The sequence below is a fragment of the Neovison vison genome, chromosome 4 (assembly GCF_020171115.1).
Source record: "Neovison vison isolate M4711 chromosome 4, ASM_NN_V1, whole genome shotgun sequence".
Taxonomy (NCBI): Eukaryota; Metazoa; Chordata; class Mammalia; order Carnivora; family Mustelidae; genus Neogale; species Neogale vison.
In genome coordinates, this window is record NC_058094.1 from 35,876,847 (window position 1) to 35,899,034 (window position 22,188).

The following is a 22,188-nucleotide window of genomic DNA, read 5'->3' on the forward strand; positions in this document are numbered from 1 at the left end:
GGTATTCAGAGTGGTTAGGGGCATAGTTTCTAGAGCAAGACCGTCCAGTGTCAAGTTATGACTCTTTTACCTGCTACCTGTATAAACTCAGACAAGGGCCGTATTTACCCCATTTGTAAAATGCAGAAAGTTCTATTGGCCAGGGTTGATGGATGAAAAGGTATTTACACTTAGTACAGTTAAGAATTAAGAAATTTTGGAGTAGGAGGGTAGCATGATGAGAAGGGCATTTAAGGAAGAGATAGAGGAGATGCACTTCCAAGGTTTTCTTTGAAGGAACATGCAGTAAACCCATAACAACACACAGTGCACCAGTACTAGTAAACATGGCCCTCAGTGAATCTATTGTCCAGGCCACAGAATTCTGAAGCCTAAGGGTAGGCTTGCCCACTATGACATAGTAAAGTTATAAATTCAACGGTTCTAATCCCCCAGGTGGTATGAGAAGGTGTGATATACCACAACTGCTCAGATTCAAAGAGACTTTCAACTATATACTGACTAAAATAAAAAATCTTACTCTAATAAACATGACTGCATTTGGACAAGAACCCGAAAAACTAAAAATAGTAGACATGTTTCCAATGTGGATATTGCTTTTTTCAAGCTTAAAATTTTTCTTTAAAGATTTTATTTATTTATTTATGGGAGAGAGAGAGAGAGAGAAAGAGAATGCATGAAAGGGGAAAAGGTCAGAGGGAGAAGCAGACACCCCACAGAGCTGGGAGCCCAATGCGGGACTTGATCCCGGGACTCCGGGATCATGACCCGAGCCAAAGGCAGTGGCTTAACAAACTGAGCCACCCAGGTGCCCTTCAAGCTCAAAATTTTATCCTGAATTCTTTTATATTATCTTTATAATTTAAAAAAATAAAGTTATTCCACCTGGAAAATATCACAATCCTTCATGAGACCTGATCACATTAAGAGGTTATCTGGCTCTCTGTGATTTAGTACTGAGAATTATAGTCAAAGTGTTTGGGTCATTCCAGTTACAGTGACCAACTGCTTGGAAACCTTTTAATATAATTTGTAGGATGCCAAAACCCAGGCAGACAGCCAACATCACTATACCTGACTGTGATTTGATATAATGCATCCATACCTTTCTTCATTTGGACTGAGAAAAATGGTAGTAAAGAAGGTATGATAACAAAAAAAAAAAAAAAAGAAGAAGAAGGTATGATAACATATATTTTAATGACTATCCTGAAAGGACTTGAGATATCAGGCAGTATTAGAATGTTATATTTAAATTTGAAATATTAGAGTTCTAGTGTTTTTCTTGGGTGGGAGGAAGAGACATCTGCTAAGAATCTACTGTAAAAAGACAAATGATTCTTCAACTGTCAGAAAATCCGGGATTTTCTGATTCCATGACTTTGATCAGCCACCAATTTTTTTAGGTCTTATCATTCATTTATTTATTCATCCATTCTTCCAATAAAGACTGAGCATCTATTTTGTATCAGCAGCGTGCTAGGTGCTATGGGTACCAAAGTGAACCAAAAGAGGTCTCTGCTCTCATGAAGCTTCTGGTCTAGGAGAAGAAACACATTACTTAAAAAGTCATTCCTTCAGAAAGTTACAGACTGTGTGCAAGCACTCTGGAGAAGAGCAACAGAGCCCTAGGAGAGCACAGCACAACTGAGAAAGTAAAAACCAGTCCCACTGACTACCACTACTTTCAGTGGCACACAGACAAGGCGAACGGGAGTGTTTCCAACAGAAGCCCAGAAGACAGGAACACAGCCACAAAAGTGAGTAACATGTCTTCCTTCTGAGTGGCTGCTGCTTTCCTGACAAAGGCATCCTCAGTCCTGCTTTGCTCATTTCACTTCCTGAATAATGGTTACCCAGTTTCCGGGCTGCCTCAATGTCTTCTCATATCCAGTCCAGAGCTGGCTGTCATTTCTGGAATCCCTCCTAACACTTATCCAGTATAGGCCCAAACACTGTGAAGAGCTCCTTCCACCTCGGTCTTACTGAGTCATCCCTAAGGGTCTCCTGCTAAAGCAGGCTAAATAAATGTAATCCTGATTACAGATGTGTTCATGGTAGTCTTTGGCTGGGAGACTTTAGATACAAAGAAAATTGACTCTACTAGGAACTGAAGGGAGGACAGGGAGGGCTTCCCTGAAAAAGTTACCCAGGAGGAAGGCTGTGGGAGCTGGCAAAGAATATTCTACAACAGTTGTTGTCCAATAGAATTTTGTGTAAAAATGGAAGTGTTCTGCATATTCATTGTCCAGTATGATAGCCCCTAGTCATACTAAGCACTAACAGTGGTAGTTAGTGGGACTAAGAAACTAAATTCTTGATTTTATTTAATGCCATATGTAGTTAGCAACTATGGCATTATACAGCACAGTTCTAGAATATGGAGCAGCATGCACAAAGGTCCTAAGGCAGGAGGAAGTATATCAGGTTCACAGAACTGAATGGAGCCCACAGCAGATAGCAAAAGGGGGAAAGAGGTACAAGATGAGGTGGGAAAGGAAAATGGGAAGCAGAATACACAATGCTTTGTATACTGGTTAAGGACTTAGATCTTAATCCCAAAAGCAATGGGAATTAAATGGGGGGGAGGGGGTGACATAATCAGGTAAGCATGTCAAAAACACCATCCCTGGTACAGTGTACAAAAGCAGGCATTGTTACAGGCCAGAGATAATGACAGATTGGGCCAACTTGGTAGAAGCAGATCAGAGACAAATGGATGCATCTGAGAGATATTTAGAAAGTAAATCTGAAAAAAAAAGAAAGAAAGAAAGAAAGAAAATCTGACAGAATTGATATTGGAGGATGAAGGGAGAGCAAAATATCAAGAAAATATCCTGGTTTCTTAAACCAGGATGGTGATGGTACCCACTAAGGTAGAGAACACAAGGAAAGATTGTAAATCAGATCTGGAATGGGTAGAGAGTCATACACAGTTGGATATAAAGGTTTGGAGCAAAGAGGATGTAACTAGGCTGGAGAAAAAATTTGAAAGTCTTGGTGCCTGGACCTGGATGGCTCAGATGATTAAGCATCCGTTTTTGGTTCGGGTCATGATCTTGGGGTCCTGAGATTGAGTTCTGCATTGGGCTCCCTGCTCAGCAAGAAGTCTGCTTCTCCCTCGACCCCTCCCCTGCTTGTTTTCTCTCTCTCTCTCTCAAAAATAAATAAAATCTTTAAAAATAAATAAATAAATGAATAAAAATGTGAAAGTCTTTAGAATACACATGATAACTGAAGCCGTGGACATGAAGCCAAGAGCATCATTAAGAAGAAAGAGTGATCCAATTATCAAACAGTGGTGCAAGGTACCAGCCTTAACATGTGGGGTTTCCACAGCCATTTTATTCCTGAGGTGGGAAGAGGACTACTATGACTCTGACCAATGGGTCATCCGATCTCATCAAATTTCACTGCACAGAGAGAAATCTCAATCTCCTAAAGTATAAAATGTATATGCTAAGGATTTTCCAAGATTTTGCTTGATGCAAAAACAAACTGACGTAATAAAATGCTAGAAGTCTGATGGCACCATATGCACTATAAACATAGTAAAATCAAGGGCATTAATCACAAGGGAAGCTATGTTCCAATTTAGTACTCAGTCAACATTTTAAAGATTTTATTCTTTAATTTTTTTTCATGTGAGTACAGTTGAAACACAATGTTACATTAATTTCAGCTGCATAACATAGTGAGTCAACTTCTCTGTTAACTCACCACAAGTGTAGCTACCATCCGTCATGACACAACGCTTTTACAGTGACATTGATTATATTCCTCATGCTGTGTCTTTTATCCCCATTCCATAACTGGAAGCCTGTATTGCCCATTCCCCTTCACCCACTTTGCCTATTTCCCCACTCTTCTTTCGTCTGTCAACCAAGAGTTTGTTCTCTGTATTTATAGGTCTCATTCTGCTTTTTGTTTATTCATTTGTTTAGTTTTTTAGATTCCACATATGAGTGAAATCATATGGTATTTGTCTTTCTCTGACTTATTTCACTTAGTAGAATACTCCCTAAGTCCATCTATATTGCTGCAAATGACGATCACATCCTTTTTTATGATTGTGTATTATTCCAGTGTGTGTATATGTGTGTGATATGCCACATCTTTCTTATTAAGGTTTTACTATTTAAATGTATAGGAGTAAATGAACTCCCAGTTAAAAATTAATCGTGCTGAACAGGGCTTAAGTTCAAGATAACTTCCAGTATCAGTCTATAGATGAATATAAAATCAACAGACTAACCATCATATGTCTATTGAGTATGACAAATAATCATTCTTTGCTTCCATTTGAAGATTCTCTGCAAACTATGTTAATTTGCCAAGGAACATTCAGGACGTTGAATTACGAAATACATGGTAGAAATATCTGGTGCTTGCCCATATAAAGTTCTGCTCATGCCTGACTACGTGGCAGGACTAAACTTCTCAGCCCTTTTGCAGCTAGTTAAGACCATGTGACTAGTTCTAGCCAATGACATATGAGCAAGAGTGATACATGTCACTTTTAGGTCAAAGTATTTACAAATTAGTCTGCAATCATATGACTGTACTTCTCCACGGGTGTGACCCAGAAGCCACATATAGAAATGGTAATTTCATAAAAATGGAGGGAACCTGGATTTCTGAGTCATTAATAAGAAAAAACATTTGCAGACATGTATCAGGATTATTATTAACAAGAAATAAACTTTTAGTGTATTAAATCACTGAGATCTTGGTGCTCTTTTATGCATGCAGCTAGATAGCCTAATGTTAACTGACACAAAATTATAGTACAGAATAAGAAAATTCTTGCTTCTATTTTGATTCTTATTATAACTATAAATATAATTTTTCTATAAAATCTCTTTCTTCCATGCCTTAAGATTTATATGTTTCCTAATAACATCCTAGGTATTAATACCTGCCTAATGTGTACTTATCAGTAATACTTCTTTGCTGATTAGCTGTGTGACCTTTGACCTTAAACTCTTTGAACCTCTCTACCTTTTCATCAGTAAAATGGAAACAATAACACCTTTTTGGAATTATAGTAAGGATTAGAAATAAAATGCAGAAGCCACAGTGGCTGGCACACAGTACTACAAAATCAGTGACAACTATCATTATTTCTCTTCACAAATATAGACGGATAGTAAGCTTCCAAAGGACAAAAGTCAAAGCAACCTTCCTTTTGTCCGCTACTCCCACATCTAGCACAGCACCTAACACCAGCAGAAGTAAATATTTACCAAACGTTATAATAAAGGAGCTGTACAATAAAATGTGAATCAAATTAGCTAAAATCAATCCATTAAAGAACTTCTTAATGTTACCACTTTTTTTTTTTTAATATTTTATGTATTTATTTGACACGGAGAAAGAGATCACAAGCAGGCAGAGAGGCAGGCAGAGAGAGGGGGAAGCAGGCTCCCTGCTGAGCAGAGAGCCACATGCAGGGCTTGATCCCAGAACCCGGAGATCATGACCTAAGCCGAAAGCAGAGGCTTAACCCACTGAGCCACCCAGGTGCCCCAATGTTACCACTGTCTTAAAAAAAAAAAAAACAATTCCAGCTCAGGGGCATGTGGGTGGCTCAGTCAGTTATACATCTGCCTTCTGCTCAGGTCATGATCCCAGAGCTCTGGGATCAAGCCCTCCTTCAGGCTCCCTGCTGTGGGGAGCCTGCTTCTCCCTCTCCCTCTGCCTGCTGCTCCCCCTGCTTGTGCTGTCCCTTTCTCTCTCTCTGTCAAATAAGTAAGTAAAATCTTAAAAACAAAACAAACAAAAAGCCCGAGTTGAGCCAAATTGCTCCCTTCTCTGATACCCACATACATACACATATAAAAGAATCAGTCTCTGATAAGAAACGAAATTTGCTGGGGCACCAGGGTGGCCCAGTCATTTGGGTGTCCAGCTTTTGATTTTGGCTCAGGTCACGGTCTCTGGTCATGGGATCGAGCCCTGCATCTCTGCACTCAACAGGGGATCTGCTTTTCTCCCTCTCCCTCTGCCCGTCCCCTCATTTGTGCTCTCTTTCTCTCTCAAATAATTTTTTTAAAAGGGTAATTTGCTAATTCAACAAGAATCCTAGGCATTTTATAAGTCTGCCTAAAAGAAGGACTAGATTTTAGACAAAAAATTTTTAATGAAATTTACTTGCTGAAATTACTCTGAGCTCACCTAATCTTATAACCAGTTAACAATGCCACGACTGAAGATTGTTCCATTTAATTTATGTCCGATTTGAATACAATATGCAACATAAACACTGATTTCCAAGGCTAGGAGGACAGCTAAGCCAAATTTAGTAAGAACAGTATTCACAGAGTTTCTGGTAAGTTACTTTCTCATCTACTTCCAAATAAAACCCAAAATACAATCGTTTCCTTTCATAAGCCTCCTTATCTACAACACAAACACAACTGATAACACATTCCCCAAACAGCATGATGGTTCTGCTGACATTGGGCCCACATCCATGGGCTCTTCTGTGACTAATGAACTATTTCCACACCTGGTAAGAAAAACATCAGTGGCTGACTTTTAGTGAAAAAGCATGCATCTGACATTCCCAAGTGGAGTAAGGTGCTTTTCCTACAGAAGCACTCGAACAATGAACTATTAACTATTTCCAGCAATATGGCCCAGGAAGCTAAGTTTAAGACCACATTTTTATGACAAGGACATTGAAAGTCTGATTATAAAGTTACCAGAACTCAAGAAATGAGGCACCCTCTTTAGGGCTGGGAATTTATCTTGTCTCACTCTGCCTTTCCCCAATTTCAGAGAAGACAGCGGGAACTCAGGAATGGCTAGAGTCAGGAGAGGAAGGGCTGCCAGAACAGCTTGTCTACCTAACTCTCCGCCAGCACTGCAGAGAGACAGTCCCTTTGCTCTTCTTCTGCCCATCTGAAAGTTGAAGAAGCATCTAATGACATTGATAAAGGGCACTCAGTTTAAAAAAAAAAAAAAAAGAACGTTTGGGTGAGTCACTCACTGTGTTTAGGAACAGAGCTACTGAGGATTAGAAGACCCTGCACGGTCTTCTTGAGAGTGTAGAGATAATGGGGAAGGATATTGGTCCTGGAACCTGAGAGCTTGGGATGAGTCTCATCTCTGCCACTTACTGCAGAATGACCACGGGTACTGGCAGGCTCTCTCTGCCTCAGTTTCCTCATTTGGAAAACAGAAATGACAGAAATAGTACATACCTCATAGGGGTTTTGTGAGGATGAAATGAGTACATTTCACTCAGGATGATGTCCAGCCTACAGTAAGTCGGGTCACTAAATATTTATGATTTTTAAATATTATTATTTGGGATGCAATCTCAAGCTCTGGTGGCTGCATTTTGTCCAGTGGCAACTAAGAGGACAGCAGGCTGCAAGTGTTTGGCAAGCTGCCACCACACTAACTCCTCTTTAGGAAATTAGAATCCACAAGTTTTGCCTTTTGCCATTGTCTTTTCTTGTCCTGGGTGGACAGAACAATGGGAAGCCAATGACCATCATCGCAAATACAGAGGCACTGCTCCTAACTGATGAAGAAGTTGACCTGATCCAATTAAAAAAATGCATTAAATATTCTGGGTCAAAAATTGGAGAATTAATCCATGATTACACCAGTTCTACAAAGATCCCAAGGCAACTAAATGGAGACAAGACTGTCCTTTGAACAAGTGGGGCTGACACAATTGGATATAGATATGACCAAAAAAATAAAATAAAATAAAAAAATACGGGCCTCTACCTTTCCCTTATGCCATTACAAAAGTTAGCTCAAGCTGGATCAGAAATCTATATGGAGGAGGTAAAACTATTAAAAGCCTAGGGGAAAAAAACAAGAGAAAATCTTTGTGACATTGGGTTGGACCAAGACTTCTTTTTTTTTTTTTTTTAATTAATTTTTTAAAGTTAACATATAATGTATTATTTGCCCCAGGGGTACAGGTCTGTGAATCGTCAGGCTTACACACTTCACAGCACTCACCATAGCACATACCCTCCCCAATGTCCATAACCCAACCACCCTCTCCATAACCACCACCCCCCACCCCGGCAACCCTCAGTTTGTTTCATGAGATTAAGAGTCTCTCATCGTTTGTCTCCCTCCCAATCCCATCTTGTTGAACCAAGACTTTACGTCAAAAGCATCAACTATAAAAGAAAAAACTGATTAAGCGTACTTCATCAAGATTAAATACGGATTCTCTTTGAAAGACATAGTTAAAAAAACAAAAAAGCTGCCAGACTGTAAAACATGTAACGACTTCACGTTATTTAAGAAGCCCTTAACAACTTAATTAAAAAAGACAGATAACCCAATTTAAAAATTGGGCAAAATATTTGAAGAGACATTTCACGAGACATTTCACAAAAGTTTTAAGAATGGCCAATTATGGGGGCGCCTGGGTGGCTCAGTGGGTTAAGCCTCTGCCTTCGGCTCAGGTCATGATCTCAGAGTCCTGGGATCGAGCCCCACACTGGGCTCTCTGCTCAGCAGGGAGCCTGCTTCCCTCTCTCTCTCTCTGCCTGCCTCTCTGCCTACTTGTGATTTCTCTCTGTCAAATAAATAAATAAAATCTTTAAAAAAAAAAAAAAAAAAAAAAACTCTCCAGGAGCTTCCAATCTCATTTGACAAAAACCCATATTCTCTTATATGATTTGATCTTTAAAAGTCCTGTGAAACTCTACATTATAAAAAAAAAAAAAAAAAAAAAGAATGGCCAATTATGAAACATGAAATGATGTTCAACATCACTACGCATGGAAGAAAAGTAAATTCAAACCACAAGAAGACACCATCACATATGCACTAAAATAGCTCCTGTTAAACACTGACTGCCCCAAGTTTGGGAAAGGATGAGAAAACCAGAAACCCTCACATATTGCTAGTGGGAAGGAAAATGGCACAGGAACCCTGAAACATTGTACTGCAGTATCATATAAAGTTATACACACACTGACCACATGACTCAGCAATTCCAGTCCTCGGTATTTAACCAGGAAACAAAAGCACATGTCCACATGAAAGCATACATGTGAAAGTTCACAAGAGCATTATTCAAAAGAGCCCAAACAAGAAGCAGCCAAATCTGTCCATTAACTGGTAAACAGATCAACAAATTGTGATATATGCGTACCATGGCACACTAAATTATTTAGCAAGTCAATAATATAATCTTTTCATACAAGTAACAAAACAGAATCTCAAAAAGTGAAAGTAAAAGTGAAACTACAGATAGAGGGCAGATCAGTGCTTGCCCAGAGCAAGAGAGGAGGTTCCAAATGCAAGGAGCTCAAGAAAACTTTCAGAGGGGGTTGGGCCGCCTGGGTGGCTCAGTGGGTTAAGCCTCTGCCTTCTGCTCGGGTCATGATCTCAGAGTCCTGGGATCAAGCTCCACATTGGGCTCTCTGCTCAGCAGGGTGCCTGCTTCCCGCTCTCTCTCTCTGCCTGCCTCTCTGCCTACTTGTGATCTCTCTCTCTCTGTCAAATAAATAAAATCTTAAAAAAAAAAAAAAATTTCACCCCGATGGATTGTTTAAAAAAAAAAAAAGAAAGAAAAGAAAACTTTCAGGGTGAAGGAAATTTCTATTAATTCTGACATTGTATACAATTACCGAAATATTCAAACTTCACTTAAAACTTGAGAATTTATAACAAATGAGCAAGGGACTTCTGGGTGCCTCAGTTGTTCAAGTGTCCAACACTAGGTTTCAGCTGAGGTCATGATCTCAGGGTCGTGTGATCAAGCGAGCATGGAATCTACTTGAGATTCTCACCCTCTGTCCTTCTCTGCCCTCTTTAAAGTAAATAAATAAATCTTTTAAAAATTTTTTTAAATTAAAAAAATAAATAAACAAGCAATCCGAGAACCTTGTTTGTGTAAGTCCTACAGGTACATGAAAAGAATACCAGATATCTACCTGTAAAGTATAAAATGTACATACATATAACAGTTGGTTATTAATAGTACAAATTCTCATTGCTTCTTTGGCCTTTTGGCTAAAATCAAGTGTATTAATAGTAAACATCTTTCTTGAGAATCCACTGTAGGTCTTAAAGAGTTACATTGTTTCAAAAATTACACAGGCAACATCTTTAGCTACCATTTGAAAAGTTACAAACTAGAAGAGGTCAGAGCAAAAACGTTACAAAGTAGCAAGTTTCCAAACAAACAGCTCTTTATTCCTCATAAATATTTAAGACTAAAACTAAAACAAAGAAATGTCATTTAAGGATCAAAAATTTTTTTATTTTCTTTTCTTTTTGGAGAGAGAAAGAGCACACAAGTGGGGTCGGGGTAGGGGCAGAAGGAGGAGAGAATCTCACGCAGGATCCACGCCCAGCGTGGATTAATCTCAAAACCCTGAGACAATGAGGGGCCAAAATAATGAGTCAGATATTTAACTCACTAAGTCACCAAGGCACCCAAGGGTCAAGAAGAATAGAAATAGTCCTCCACGCACCCAAACCAAAGATTTATTAAAACCTTTTTATAAAGATACAGCTACATTTTTTTTAAACGCAATGCTCCCAGTTTAATTAATTTTTTTTAAGGTTTTATTTATTTATTTGACAGACAGAGATCACAAGTAGGCAGAGATGCAGGCGGGGGGCAGGGGAGAGGGGAAGGAAACAGGCTCCCTGCTGAGCAGAGAGCCTGATGCAGGGCTTGATCCCAGGACCCTGGGATCATGACCTGAGCCAAAGGCAGAGGCTCAACCCACTGAGCCACCCAGCTGCCCCCCAGTTTAGTTAATCATCCCACTTAACAAGCAAACAGAATCAAAACGAGCTGGGGTTTCTGGGTTTAGGTCCTGGCTGCAGATGACTGAGCTAGAACTCACCTCTGTGGTTCCATCCTTGAAGCTCTCGCTGTAAGTGCTGTCCGGGGTGCTGCGCTGGTCATCCTTGAGGTAGGCGCTGTGGCTGGCCATGGAGGGCACACCATACTGAGTCTGTTCAAAGATAACCACACGTTGCTCCTCGCCATCTCCCCGGGGATAGTGCACGGGTGGGGCCATGAAAACTGGTGTAAAATCTTCAGCTTTCACCACTGTGATTCCTGATACGGGAATGATGGCTGGGCTCTCGGAGATATTTGTGCTGTACGGTTCCCGCTTTGAATTCTCCAGGTGGTCTTGATTTAGGGAAAGGTTCACTGGGACAGTCTTTAGGACCTGCACTCGGTTTTCTCCTCCACTCAAATTACTCTGGGCTTCATTGGTGCCAAGACAGTTTCTGCATATTGAAACCCATCCCCCCACACAAAATAACAGAATTAGAAAAGTCACCAACCTGCAACTCCTAATAAAATAACTGATGCAAGCAATCATCAGTGGACACTAAAGCCATCAGGGGAAAAGTTGATGGTGAACTTTACAAGGGAAGTAGGACATGTGTTTCCCAGTACCATGCAATCAGCCCACCTGTGAAGTGCAACTGGTGGGGGGTGGGAGGGAGGGAGATGACCCTAAATTTAGCAAGCCTTCATATCTAACTCCCAGCTCTCAGGAAATACAGAAGGCTGGAAGAGATGACTTAAACAACATCAAAAGGAAACAATCATACAAACAGAATGTAGCACATCTTACTGACCTGGTTTCTTCAATAAGTTAGAGGCATGAAAAAAAGAAAGGAGGGTGGGAAGCTTGTTCTAGATTAAAAGATTTGAAAGACATAACAATCAAATAGGATGAGTAGATCTTGTCTGGATCCTGGTCTGAAAAACCAAAGAGGCATTTATAAGACAATAGGATCTTTGAGGCAATTGAGTATGGACAGGGAATTAGGTAATATTAAGGAAGCATTGTTCATTTAGTTAGGTGTGATAATGATTTTGAGATTAGGTGATAAAACTTCCTTTTTATTTACAGATACAAAGGAGATGAGTTACAGATGAAATGACAGGATATCAGGAACTTATTTTAAAGATGACTACAATAAGGAAAAAAGAAGGCAAAGAGAGAAAAGGTAGAGATTAAGCAGGTATAACAAAAAGTTACCACTGCTGAACCTACAGAACTGGACAGGTATTTGGGGGTTCATTATACTGTTCTCTTTACTCCTGGATATGTCTGAAAACTTTCTTTCTTTCTCTTTTCTTTTTTTTTTTAAGATTTTATTTATTTATTTGACAGAGAGATTGCAAGTAGGCAGAGAGAGAGGGAGAAGCAGGCTCCCTGCTGAGCAGAGAGCCCAATGTGGGGCTCGATCCCAGGACCTCGATATCATGACCTGAGCAGAAGGCAGAGGCTTAACCCACTAAGCCACCTAGGCACCCTGTGTCTGAAAACTTTCCAAGGAAACAGCTTTTTGAAAAAGGTGGGAGTGAGACAATAATTTGAAGGGGGGCAATGGGAAGAATATTTTACACTGTTCTGTGGGTTAAACTCCTTCCAAGAAAAAAAGGCAATGAGAATTTATCATTAATATATTTTCACTAAACTGAAAAACAACATGAGCTCACCGATATCCTTAGCACTGAATTACTTTTGGGGCTTGAGGGAGTGGTATAACTGGGCTTATGTAAAACAAGATCTTTCAGATCTCAGACCTCCTGGCTTGTACAAAGAGAAAGGACAGGGTTTGGAAAATTAATTCTCACCGGACTGGGAGACAATACTTTCCATTTCTACTATAGGATTCTGGGAGAGAGAAGAAGCAAAGAGAAATTAGTCAATGGAAGAGTATGGTTAATAGCACCATGATTTTACTAGCAGAGTCCCTGTGGACAGTTAAATTTGGGGTCACCTCTCACTTATATATGGATTATTCTGAATGATATGGACAAAAAGAAATACATATTTTATGTGGAGCCCTGCCCCCAATGTCTGTTGTTTTGGGTTTTGTTGTTTCCCCCCACCCCCCACCCCCGTCTTTTAAACTAGCATGATCTTTCTGGGGCTAACTAGCATCTCTCACAGAGACAGAAATATTTGACTAAAATTGGTTCTTCCCAAACTTAAGCTCTCCTAGCTCCTCTGAGTTTGCCTAAGTCTCAAGCAGGACTATGTATGTATTTCTAGCTTTGATTTCTCAGACAAAACCTCAAAGTGAATGAAGCTTGAGGAAAGAATGGTTTCACATGAATAAAGCCAACAGAAAAATACCTAAACTTCTTGGGAGTCTATCACAAATCTGTAGAAATCATTCTAGAAAGTAATCCTTTAAAGAATAAAACCGCAAACCTACAATCATTCTGCTTTAAATAATAACCTGCTTTCATGGTCCTAGCAGTACAGTGACTCTGTATATGAGATACAGCGAAAATTTAGAAATTATGTTTAATCTGAGTCCAGTTACCTAGATGATGCCAAACCCAGACCACCCATTTATGTCAGCATTTCCTAAGCTCCATTGTTTAGAACACTGCATGGAATGTTAATGGGTATTCCTCAAAGAAAGGAGTCTGTGATAAAATCAGTATTTTTTTTTAAATTGCCATAACAAAACGAGGCTGTGTGAGCCACAAACATCATGAACATAGTAAAGGCCCCCAGGCATTCCTTCACCTGTTTAATTTATAACCCAGAATTTCCCAAACTCATTTTACCCCAAACTCTCTTGTGGAGGATTAACTATTAATACTTGTGGATAATGCCCTGTTGGATGTAAGAGGGGCTGGTCTATATTGATTAGCTCCCAAAGCAAGTGTCCAGTTTCCACTCCTCTGGACTTTGCACAAGCACAGACTTACTGCCATTGCCAAAATACTCAAAGTCAACCAACTCCTCTACAGTTGGAATCCATTTCAGGCCAAATTTTTTAATTCATACAAAACACATGAACTCTAAACAAGAAACTCAAGTCAAAATATTTGGGGCATTTTTGTGAACAAACCTAAGTGAACTAGAGAGTTGTGTAAACCTAGTCCACTCATCGGTACCATGTGAAGAGGGAATATGAGATATAGCACCCTTCTGGAACGTGTGCACCCACCTCTGTGGAAGAGCAGCAGTTTTAGCAGCTAAAAAACCTCAGAAAGACATCCAAAAAATGGATGATTAGAACAAGGTAAGAAATATTGGGAGCTACTAACTCATCTGCAATATTATTTTAAATTGAACCAAATATTGCAACATGAGAAAGAAATGCAACACTAAGAACAGTGCATTAAATATAATTTTTTTTTTAAAATTTCCATCACGCCATTGAGATTTTCAGTTATTTTTCCAAGCACCGACTTCTTTAAACAGTTGTGATGATAGCTTGCTGGCACAAGGCACCATCATTCATGAATACACAGCAGATCAAATGAGAGCCTTGCAAATTACACTCAACCAGAAGTCTACTCAGTCAAAATTAGTCTATACGTGGTGGTTGTGTCTACACCTCACTGTCAGTGTTTTTGAAGGTATGCCACTGAAATCACAACAATAACCATTAAAATATAATGGGGGGGCTCTTTCATGTTGTCCTACAAGACACTTCAACAAAAAATAATGGTCTCTTTTGTCCATTATGACACAGACAGAGTACATATCTTAAATATGTTTCCCCCTGACCCTTCTATGATTACTAATATATGAGTTAGCAGAACAGCACATACTGGCTAAAATGGTGGCTAAATGGAGGGCAAGTCACAGGACCTGAAGAGTGTCAGGCTCTTTCTCCCTGTCATCTCTGCTACCAACTAGGGCCCAAGGCCCAGGGCCCCAAGACAGTGTGGAGCATTAGAAGATCCCTTTGCAACTGCAAATCAGAAGCAGACAGCCTGTATCTTTGCTGAGGGTGTATTTTGGAGGTGAAGCACAGCCCAGGACCGGTGGTTGGTGGGGTGCCTCCTGCTGCTGGTCATCTAACAAGATCATGTCATAAGCAGTTCCTCTCAAGGCCAGGTAAGATGCTGATGTTCGTGAGAGCAGGGGATTTTGTTTCTCTTGGCTTCATATTTCCATATGAAAAAATCACTAATAGGAAAATACTATGGCTTCTCCCCATTCCTCTGCAGGAAAGAGATAGATTTGATTGATGGGTTTGGGAGAAATAGCTCAGTAAAGTGGGTCAGTCCCTTCTGGTTCCCTTTTTAGGTATGGATCATCCTGGCCATAGAGAGAAGACTCCAGTCACTGCTGCCATTTCACAGTGGCCTGTCCCTATAGGGAGGCCTGAAGTCCTGCCTACGACTGGGTGAGTAGACATATCTAAATCAGGATGGACATGTCACAAACTGCAGATTCAAAAATCTCATTCTCTATGGGCTTGATCAGAAAGAACACGGATTTTTTTTCCTTTTTAATTTCTATCTGTCTGGGTCTTATTTTTCAATTGGTTCTTAATTCAGGATTGCAGGAAAGGGATGTCACATAAAGATCTCCTAACATCTTTCTTGCCCTTGCTCCCTCATGGCGTCCGCTGCTACTCATGTTTCTCTACCAGTGGCCTCCTGGGGTGAGAGACCGTCCAGCCTCCTTCCTCTCCTCATCAGAAACAATCTCTCCACAGCTCACTCCCTCAAGGGCTTGATTACAATCATCCAGCCATGGGACTGATCAGAAAAGCTCACCCATAAATAGGCTATCTTGCCAGCATTTCACCTCTAAGCAAGGATTTTCAGCCGTCTTGAAAGACGGTCATCGAGAGCCTGCTAAAGACCCTTTGGATGCATAAGCATTACGCAATTTGCTCTCCCTGGTGCAAGATCCAGTTTTGGTCCAGACTCTATAAAAGACAGATAGAAGAAGCTAAACTTCTTGATCCCATCTCCTCTCAAGAACAAAAATTACAGTTTAGCACGGCTGTTTTCAAAAACACAGAAAAAGAAGTTATTTGGGGGAGCCGGTATACTCCTTTACATAACGCCATACCTTTTATCCTGCTCTTCTTGGCCGTCACTTGCTTTGCTTACAGACAGCAGCCTCTTGTCTCGAGGAACCTAGAAATATCACCAACCATCAGTCAGACTTACACAAATGCAGCTGTGATTAAGCAGAAGCCCAGCAGAAGCAAAGCACCTGAAATGGAACGTTCTCTGGGAAAAGGGGGCAGATGTACTGTAGGCAGCTGATGGTTAAAGCTGAGTAGCATGAGCGGCAATGACAGTGGATCAGACACAAAGGGGTGATGATAAGCAGAAGGCCATGATGATCACGGTTCTGCTGTGCACCTGCTGACATGGGCAGCTCTGCCTGGACCTGACTACCCCAAAGCCCGCCCCACCTTGGGAGTGAATGAGGGGAAACGAGCACCGTGAGTGGAGATTGAAACTGGATCCTGGAACAGACAGAAATCATCTTGGATTTACAACAAGCCTCCTCTCAAAGAACAGGGACAGACCCTCACTCTAATGAGGGACTTCCAGTGCTGACCCAGAGGGGAGCCACCTGGGTATGGGCCCGCAGTGTGCAACAGGAGAACAGCAGCCAGTACCCCAGGACTAGCCTTTAACCACCACCCCTCCGTAGCTTAGAACCTTGCTTCCACAATTTTTCTTCAACTTTCCTTATTGTCTTTGAGACCGCAATGCCAACACATTACTTGAAAGATGGGTGAGAAAGTGCTACTAGAGAGGAGGGGCTCCTACCAGCTGCATTTCTGACCACCATCCAATCGTCTTACAGCAGCACGGATCATTTCGCTTATCTCGGCCATAGTTTCAAACACATGAATAGTAGGTTTAGATTTATTTGTGTGGTTGGCTGGTTGGTTGGTTGGATGTTTTGTTTGTTATTTCTGTGTTTTTTTGCTACATCTCCAAATCTTTTTTTTTTTTTTAAGACTTTATTTATTTATTTGACAGAGAGAGATCACAAGTAGGCAGAGAGGCAGACAGAGAGAGAGAGAGAGAGGAGGAAGCAGGCTCCCTGCTGAGCAGAGAGCCCGATGCAGGACTTGATCCCAGGACTCTGAGATCATGACCTGAGCCGAAGGCAGCGGCTTAACCCACTGAGCCACCCAGGCGCCCTACATCTCCAAATCTTCATGCTAGTCAAACTCCTTTGCACCCAAATGCAGCCTTCATAATGTTGACATGAAAGAGCCTTAATGAGAAGCATCCCTCTTCTAGATTCTTCTAGAAATTCCTATGGTTTCCACTCGCCTGGATATAGATATGCAAGCCCCGTCAGCTGGATGAGGGAGGCAGCAAAGCAGCGTAGCTACCAGTCAACCCCTAAACCTGCATGTCTGGGTTAGAATCTCAGCTCTACCACTAAATAAACTCTGCCTCATTTTTCCCATCTGTAAACCAAGCTTAATGGCAGTCCTATGGCTAACAGTGTTTTTACTAAAATTAAGTGAGTTAATTTTTTCCAAAGCACCTGAGTATCTGGTACTTTGTAAGTATTGGTTAAATAAAAATAAATCAATTGTAAGTCTTTTGTTCACATGTCAATGTTGAGGGTCTACAATGTGCCAGGCATTGCTAAGTGCTAGATGGAAATGAGCCGAATGAAACATAGCTCCTACCATCAACTGAAGATGACAGAGAAACATAAACATTCACAGCATCATTATTCACAAGAGGCAAAAGCTAGAAACAACCCAAATGGCTGTCTACAGATAGTGAATAGGCCAAGTGTGGTATATACATACAACAGACTATTCGGCCTTAAAAATGAAGTTCTGGGAAAAAAAAAAAAATGAAGTTCTGATAATGCTCTAATATGAGTCTTGAAGACCTTTAGGCTAACTCCCATGTGACTCAAATCCACCCACTTCCCTCCGGATGTTTGCCTCCTGCTTCAGCCTCCGACATCTCCTGCCTGGGCTACTGCAGCAGCGCCCCAACTGGTCTCCCTTCTCCTTCACTTAGTCCCAGCAAATCCATTCTGGATCCATTAAGAAGATCCAGACTGACTTTAAAAATGCAAGTCTAATCCCATTATGCTCATACTTGAAATTCTTCAGTGCTTTCCATTTCCTGAAAACACGGTTCCAAAAAGCTCCCACCTCAACTTAGGTGAGATCACTGCAGTGCCTATGGTCACACTGTATCTCAAACATCCAATACTCCTCCTCTCAGCAGAGCCATCGAAGTTTTCTCTGCCTTTGGATATCCATTCCACCTCTGTAACTATCACCATTGCTGGATGGTCATAGCTAATTAGTGAATATTTGTTGGATGGATGGATGGACGGACAGATGGATGGATATGCAGACGGACAGACAGATATTTAGATGGCTTTATAAATGGACAAACAAGCGAACCAACAAACTGGTTTCCAGCACTCCACAGAACAGATGGGAACAAATTAGCCAAATAAGCATATTTTCATAGAACTAGAATCAAATAATGATGAACCACCAGCTCCCTCAGGGGAAAATGGAGTAAGATAAAGGGAGTCAAACCACTTTTTTTTTTTTCCTTAAGATTTTATTTATTTATTTGACAGAGAGAGATCACAAGTAGGCAGAGAGGCAGGCAGAGAGAGAGAGAGGAGGAAGCAGGCTCCCTGCTGAGCAGAGAGCCCGATGCGGGACTCGATCCCAGGATCCTGAGATCATGACCTGAGCTGAAGGCAGCGGCTTAACGCACTGAGCCACCCAGGCGCCCCTCAAACCACTTTTAAAATGCATTAAATAATGGAATCTGTCCTGTTTTCCTGTCCTGCCTGAAATTCATCAAAAGCTCACACTTGACTTTGGCGCTGCTATTGATAAGTAGCTTGAACCGGAAAGCTGAGCTTATACCTGACTCCCTAAATTTTGAGAATTCCCATTTAATATGCTTTGAATGGAGGGTTTTTGTTTTTTTTTTTTTAAAAAGGCAATTTCTAATGGTAGACAGGTTATGAACTGAATTGTATTCCTGCAAAAGTATCCCTGCAAATCCCTGTTCATGTGTTGACGGCCTAACCCTCAATGTGACTGTACATGGAGACAGGGCCTTTCAGGAGGTAATTACGATTAAATGAGGTCATAGCAGTGGGGCCCTAATCTAACAGGACTGAAATACAGAGAAATACACAGAGAAATATACACCCACATATGTAGACACAGCCAGAATGTAGCCATATGCAAAGCAGGAAGGAAGAGAGGCCTCACTGGAAAACAACCCTGCCAGGACCTGGATCTTGGGCCTCCCATCTCCAGAACTGTCAGAAAATAATTTTCTGTTTATTTATTTATTTATTTATTATTTAAAAGATTTTATTTATTTATTTGACAGAGAGAGATCACAAGTAGACAGAGAGGCAGGCAGAGAGAGAGAGGGAAGCAGGATGCCTGCTGAGCAGAGAGCCCGATGCGGGACTCGATCCCAGGACGCTGGGATCATGACCTGAGCCGAAAGCAGCCACTTAACCCACTGAGCCACCCAGGCACCCAAATTTCTGCTGTTTAAACCCCCCAGTCTATGATATTCTGTTATTGACAGCCCCCACTAACACAGACGGCATAATGGAATGGAATTAGGAAATGTACAGGATTGTACTGTGACCTTGAGGAAATCCCACTTAGAGGCCTGAACTATAAAATATGAAACCTGATGGGCTTCACTGCAGTGATGCTATGGTGACAGTTTTTAAATGTACATGAAAAGATTTTGAAATGTATGAAATATTATACCAAGATATGCCTTTGCAGTTCTCAAGGACAGAGATCACCATTTCTTGAGTGCCTGCTGTGCGTCACCCATCCTCTCTCTGAGAAAGCCCTCTACTGTCCCAGTGGATGATGTAGTCTAGCCACAGGAGTGTGGAAGAATGGTGTAGTTAGCACTTCCAAAGAGGTATAAAAAAATCTATAGAATTTAAGTGGTAAGACAGCAGTAATTGTTACAATAATTTAATTTCCAAGCATACTCAAAAAATACAATCTCTTGTTTCATTAGTATTTTACTTCATACAGAAGGAAGGTCTATTCTCAAAGTAGATTTAACTTTGTTTTAACTTGATACCATCATAGGTATGTCGTGATGGTCAGAGATCTGACTAAGGCCTGAAAATGATCATTTGCACACAGTTTTGGGAAACAAGACTAATTCTTTAATGTTTAAAATGTTTCAAGCAAAAATATAATAAAGTTTGTGTGAAATAAAAGGAGCCCTGTAACTCTACTCATCCACACAGTCTCAGGAAACATTTTATTTAAACATTTTATATCCTAAAGTAATAATTTAATCCTGAAAAATATTAATTCAACAGAAAGAGTTATAGACTTGGCAACAAACTGAGTTTTATATAAATGCCCTATTCTGCATCTCAACACATTTACAGACAGAAATTTCAACTATCCTTTAAATATCAAAAACATCCAAGAGGAAAGGTAACTAGGTACCATATTTGCTAACAATTATCCTCTGAATGTATGGGGAAATAAAATACATTGCTTTCATAAATTACTAAGCATTTTGTTCTGCAGTATACTTCTCTTTTCATTAACACAAAAGAATTGCCATCTAATACAGATATCTGAAATGATGTCCATTTCACAGTGATGGAATAAAATCTGTTTTTTAAAAATTAGAATATATGTCTTCAAAATATATTTTGATATGTTTCCTCAATGTTTTACAAAACTATTAACTAACCTATTCGTTTATTATAGTTAGAAAAGTCACAGAGGGAAGTTGTCATGTCCCAAGTGATTACATCAGGGTCACATGAATGGTAAGGGATCTTTGGACAGTATGAGAACTCGGGTTTAGGAGCGAGACAGGAAACAACACTTGGAAATGTGAAGACTGCGGGAAGGACAGAGAAAGCAGGAAACAGGGAGGGAAACAGGAAGAAGAGACTAAAGCTTACTAAAAGGAGAACCGTTCCTCTTGGGTGATCTCATGATGGAGGAAGAGGGGGAGGCGGGGACTCAGTTCTTACTCTCAAATAAAGCGTTCACTGTGCCCAACCAGGAAAATAAACACAGCCATTCTCACCTTTGTGCCAATTCCCAGCATAAGCCAGTGGTGTTTAGAATCAAAGCTGGCAATAAAGCTCCTCATTCAGTAAATACGTGTTGATTTTTTTACACTTCACCAGTGCTACAGGAGCAGGAGCGGGTCGTACCTTTCTAAGAGACAGACCAGTGTTTCCCGTTAGGTTTCCTGAAACACTCCTATTTTGAAGGTATTGTGTGGCAGGTATTTTTGTAAGGTAAGTGAACTATACTCATTTTGTTTTCAAGGTTTTTCAAAATAAACATTTAGTACCCATCAAAACAAATGGAAACAGGGTTATAACAGAATTAGGTTTTGGAGTTGCTGCAGAAGTCGACCACAAAACCCTCACTGGAATATTCCTGATAAAACTAAAAAATCAATAAATCTAGAAACCCCGAATGTCCTTATAAAATAAGAAATCTAAAAGCAACCTAAATGCCCCTAATTGAGCGATGCCTAAATTAAGGTATAGTCATGCAATGTAATTTAAAAAAAATAATCATCTCTACACCCAACTTGGGACTCAAACTCTCCACCCTGAAACCAAAGAGTCACTTGCTCTACCGACTGAGCCAGCCAGGTGCCCCTGTAACATATTTATTCACCAAAAATCATAAAGTGAAAAACGGCAGCAAGGATGTATTTGTAATACGGTATGAAGCAGGAGATAATATGCGTGCACGTCAACAGAGGACACAGAAATAAAGGTCTTAAAATGAAAACTTCGTCCGGGCAGATGGTGAAGCTGAGCTCCACTGATGGGAACGCAGGGAGGCAGCGAGAACAGGAGCAGGCTGAATTCCACAGCCAGCGTGGAAATACTCTGTTCTCTCCCCTCTTCCCACCCACGAGGAGGGGCGTCTCTGGGGGCGGGCACAGGAGGGAGGCGGGGCTGCCGGATCTACCTTGTAGTAGTCGTAGAGCAGGCCCAGGGCGGCAGCACTGTCCTCGTCCCCATTAATGCTCATCATCGCCTTGGTGGCCGCCGTCAGGGGATTCTCCAAATACGACTTCCAGGCTTCATCTTCACTGGTGTAGGCCCTTCGCGGATTGAACGGAGGTTCACTGGGCATGGGCACTAAGGCCACCAGTCGTTTATTACTTTGAAAGCAAGAGAAATGTGAGGTTCATTATCAGGGAAATGTTCCTTTTTCCGCCAAAAATATACACATCGCATGGTTCATCTGTACTCCCCTGGAATGAGGAAGGGCATGCTGCCACACTGCATTTATAAAGCCACGATGCCTCTAAAAGTAAAAATGGTCTTTACAACATTGTTTAAGTACTGTAAGTTGATCCCCTTCACAGTTGATTTTTTCATATTGTCATTCTAGGAGCCAAATCATTTTTATCTGACTGTCCTTTAT

General features: G+C 40.8%; 1 protein-coding gene across 6 annotated transcripts in view; it reads right to left on the reverse strand.

Annotated features, from left to right (window-relative positions):
• The window catches only part of GRHL2 (grainyhead like transcription factor 2), a 158,621-nt gene that overhangs the window by 90,689 nt on the left and 45,744 nt on the right, over positions 1 to 22,188 (reverse strand). For 5 of the 6 annotated variants that reach the window (XM_044245191.1, XM_044245190.1, XM_044245192.1 and 2 more), the window contains exons 2-4: positions 21,727 to 21,922; positions 15,810 to 15,877; positions 10,848 to 11,241 (exon numbers count right to left, since the gene is read on the reverse strand). In XM_044245191.1, coding sequence (XP_044101126.1) covers positions 10,848 to 11,241; positions 15,810 to 15,877; positions 21,727 to 21,922 — 658 coding nt within the window. Of the gene's footprint in view, positions 1 to 10,847; positions 11,242 to 15,809; positions 15,878 to 20,818; positions 20,923 to 21,726; positions 21,923 to 22,188 lie in introns of those variants that run through there. The other variant, XM_044245193.1, reaches the window with a different exon arrangement.